The sequence below is a fragment of the Excalfactoria chinensis genome, chromosome 29 (genome assembly GCF_039878825.1).
Source record: "Excalfactoria chinensis isolate bCotChi1 chromosome 29, bCotChi1.hap2, whole genome shotgun sequence".
NCBI lineage: Eukaryota > Metazoa > Chordata > Aves > Galliformes > Phasianidae > Excalfactoria > Excalfactoria chinensis.
Genome location: NC_092853.1, coordinates 683,662 through 687,830, shown reverse-complemented (window position 1 = coordinate 687,830; position 4,169 = coordinate 683,662). Strand labels below are relative to the sequence as shown.

The window sequence follows — 4,169 nt, the reverse complement described above, 5'->3', positions numbered from 1 at the left end:
CTGCTTTGAAAGCTTTTTATTTATCTCTTAACCTATTCAGGGAATCTGGTTCCATGTTTACATGAGCTCTTGGACTGAGAAAATGGAAAGCAGGTAGGAAAGAAGTGAAATAAACTTGTTTTCATAAGTTCAATAACATTTTTTTATGGGTTGCTGTATCACACACAATCAAACAATCAAAGATGCATAAAACATAAAGAACCATCACTGTGAATCCTGTGAGGAAGATGTGCAATTTATGGAACCTGGAATAGAGCGTATTGCAACAGCTTCCTGAGAGCGTGCTTGATCTCCCTGTTCCTCATGCTGTAGATAACAGGGTTCAGTGTTGGAGGAAGCACTGAGTACAGAAGTGCCAATGTCAGATCCAGGAGTGGGGAGGAAATGGAGGGGGGCTTCAGGTGGGCAAAAAAGGCAGTGCTGACAAACAGGGAGACCACGGCCAGGTGAGGGAGGCACGTGGAGAAGGCTTTGTGCCATCCCTGCTCAGAGGGCATCCTCAGCACGGCAAGGAAGATCTGCACATAGGACACAACTATGAAAACAAAGCAACCAAAGCATAAACTGATACTAAAAATGAGAAAAACAACTTCCCTGAGGTAGGAGGCTGAGCAGGAGAGCTTGAGGATCTGGGGGATTTCACAGAAAAACTGGTTCACAACATTCTCATGGCAGAGAGGCAGTGAAAACGTACTGGCAGTGTGCAGCAGGGAATAGAGAATCCCTGTTCCCCAGGCAGCTGCTGCCATGGTGGCACAAGCTCTGCTGTCCATCAAGGTCCCGTAGTGCAGGGGCTTGCAGATGGCAACGTAGCGGTCATAGGACATGATGGTGAGAAGGGAAAACTCTGCTGAGATGAAGAAGACAAAGAAAAAGAGCTGTGCAGCACATCCTGCGTAGGAGATGGCCCTGGTGTCCCAGAGGGCGTTGGCCATGGCTTTGGGGAGAGTGGTGGAGATGCTGCCCAGGTCGAGGAGGGCCAGGTTGAGCAGGAAGAAGTACATGGGGGTGTGCAGGCGCTGGTCGCAGGCTATGGCTGTGCTGATGAGGCCGTTGCCCAGGAGGGCAGCCAGGTAGATGCCCAGCAAGAGCCAGAAGTGCAGGAGCTGCAGCTGCCGCGTGTCTGCCAACGGCAGCAGGAGGAACTCGCTGATGGAGCTGCTGTTGGGCATCTGCTGATCCTGGGCTTGGAGTCCTGTTCAGAGTGCAGAAGATAATGACAAGTCCAGACCATTCTCAGAGACACTCCTCCTGCTATAATATGATAAGTTTTCATTCTCTTACAACAGTGTACATTTAGCACCATTACTTGCACTCAATTTCATGTCGTTCAGCATTCCTTAAGCAGAAGCAGCATTTGGAGCTCTGAACTTCCTCTTATTTTCTTATATTATCCCATCTCCCTGGATATTTTCATCAATTTCATGTCTCATATCTTTACCCCAACTGCTCTTAGAGCCCCAAACCCAGCCTCTGTGCCATTCAGTTTCAGTTTGAAAAAGCTGCCTGTTTGCAGGTTAAGTGAATTATTTTTGTCTGCTGAAAATGATGATAATTTGAATTCTTTCCATCCTTTGAGAAAGAGGAGACTTGCAGCACATCATGTGTGACTGTTCACAAAACATGCAATTGATTGAAGAAAAATTCTCAGAGCTGTGACAGCTCCTTTTAGATTTCTGCCCCCAGTCGTTTGTGCCTTCCCTCAGAACAGGAAATGGGAAATCCCTGCTTTGGCTCTCCTCTTGCAAAGCACCCTTACAAACATTGTGTTGTGCAGTAGAGCTGTGATCCCCTGCCCCAGGCAGCAGCTGTGGCAGCACAAGCCCTGCCGGGGGGCTCCTTCCCCCCACACGTCTCCCCGCAGCACCCTGGGCAGCTCCCCGGGCAGGCTGAGTGCTGAGCCTGGCAGGCGGCAGAGTCCCATAGCCGGCACACAGCCCCTGGGGCACAGCAGGGACCCTGCTCTGCAGGACAGCCCTGGGCACCCAACTGCTGCCTCGGCTGCACAGCCTGCAGGCGTGCTGGGACACCTCTATGAAAAGCAGCTCATGCTCAGCATTTAGACTTACCGTGTCGTGGTTTGCTAGCAATGCTCCTGCAGTGAGCTCACAGCCTGCTCACGCCTCACACATCCTGTAAGCTCTCTCCCCTTTCTCTCCTTCTGCCTCCTCCGGGCTGGGCTGTGCACAAGAGCTGCTCCTGGGCATAGCTGTCTCTCTGTGGAGCAGCCCACTTTTATGAGCTTCCTGTGTCCCAGGAGTATGGCCCAGCTCAGCAGCAGAGGATGTCATGTTTATCCTTCCCACTCGTCTCCCCTGAGGTGTCCCTGGGTCTTCATGGCCAACAGCTCCTGAAAGACAACAGCGTCATAAGTGTACTTTGAAAGCTGCTCAATTAACTACCAGACACCCAGTGGTCAGTGACTAATTCCAGTCATATGGGGAGTGCTACCAGAGATTGTTTGATGAAACAAAAAGGGCACCCAGACAAGGACAGGCTGGGTTGGACTTTCCCTGTACAGGACAGTGATTCAGCTAAGGCAGTGCAGGCATCTCATTCCTAGGTGGAAACCCTGGAGCTGAAATGGGATTCGGTTCCCCCGGACCCACAGGAGCTGGGATTCCTCTGGTTCCCTGAAGCTGTGCACAAGGAGTTGCCTGTATGTGAGCTCCTGCTCTGAGTCCTCAGTCCTTCAGCAGGGAGGCAGTTGCTCACACACAGACACTGGGTGATGCCCAAGGTGCCTGGGGTGCTCCTGGATGTGTGCCAGTGCCTGGAAACTGTGTGGGAAATCCCTGATGTAGACACCTCCGTCCTGAGCATCAGCTGAGGATCGGAAAGGGGATAGAGGTACTCTTGGTCATCCTAACGACAACAGACTCCAGTGTTTAGGGCACCTCAAAGTGCCTTTGTCACCCATCTCTAAGGAGCAAGCGGAGTTACTCAGCTGACTAAATGGATGAGCACACTGTTGTGGTTTTGTGATTTTTGTTGTCAGTATTCCACAAAAGAACATCATGGAGAACAGTGGGAGTCAAAGAGCTCAAATTTTGCTTCCATGTTACCGCCTTTTTGGGCAGTTTGGGTTCTGGGACGGGAGCGGAGGGGCGGCATCCCCGGAGGACTTGTCACAAGAAGGAAGTGAGGTCAGACTCTGGACCAGACCCCAGCGGCCCTCTACCTTTATCCAACTCAGCTCACAGCTGAGAAATGCACGTGCTTCCCTCGCACTGCTTTGGGTACTCTTGTCTCTGTCATTTGTTTGATTTGCTTACATTTAGTAATGTAACATCAGATTGTTGCTATTGTGTTTTCTCTTTGTTAAAAGCATCTGTTTGCTCTCTGTCCTTTTCCCTTTCCTGGAGCACATGGCCCAGGGCTGGATGGGTCACAGGTCAAACCCCTTCCTTTCTTTTCCTTCATTCCTTTGTCTCTCCTTGTTAAATTCTTATTTATTTATTTATTTATTTTCCCTTTTCCTGGGTTCTGTGCTTCCTTGTCCCGGAGTGATATCCAGGGATCACCCCCAGACAAAGCTCCAGGAGGCTAAGCGTAGATTGGATGCCAGGGGGAAGTTCTTTACAAGTGGAGAGGTGGAGGTGCAGGGACAGGCTGCAGCCCAGAGAAGACTGTGGATACTCCATCCCTGCAGGTGTTCAGCACCATCTTGGATAGGGTCGTGGACAGCATGGTCTACTGCCAGATTTGGAGGTTGGTGGCCCTGCCTGTGGCATGGGGATTGGAACTTGATGATCCTTGGGGTCCCTTCCAACCCAAGCCATCCTATCATTCTGTCATCCTATAATTCAGGACAGGGAAAGACATTATCGTGACCAAGTAGAACACCCACAACTATTAGCTTTTTCATGGCAAATAACACATTTTGAATTGACTGTTTTACATGAAGACAAAGTTACGGCAATCACTCCTGGAGATGGTCAGAGAGCAGCACACTTCAAGTGTCAGGATGTCTTTCTCTTACACTTACAGCCCTTCCTATAGTGAGAATGCATCCAGTCTGGGCCACTGGATTCACGCAGCATGGCAAGTGATAGAAGGAAATATCTGCTTAAAGAAGCCAAGACAAGCATGAAACGCACCATTTATGCACTTGGTTTCCCCGTCTCCTGATGTCTCTGTCACCCACCTGCTTCCACTGCCCATACATG

At 50.2% G+C, this 4,169-nt stretch overlaps 1 protein-coding gene across 1 annotated transcript; it reads right to left on the bottom strand.

Annotated features, from left to right (window-relative positions):
- Positions 1-236: 236 nt before the first annotated feature.
- On the bottom strand, positions 237-1,172 carry LOC140263350 (olfactory receptor 14J1-like). The gene has a single exon (XM_072358229.1). The coding sequence runs from the start codon at positions 1,170-1,172 to the stop codon at positions 237-239; it is 936 nt and encodes a 311-aa protein (XP_072214330.1).
- Positions 1,173-4,169: the final 2,997 nt, after the last annotated feature.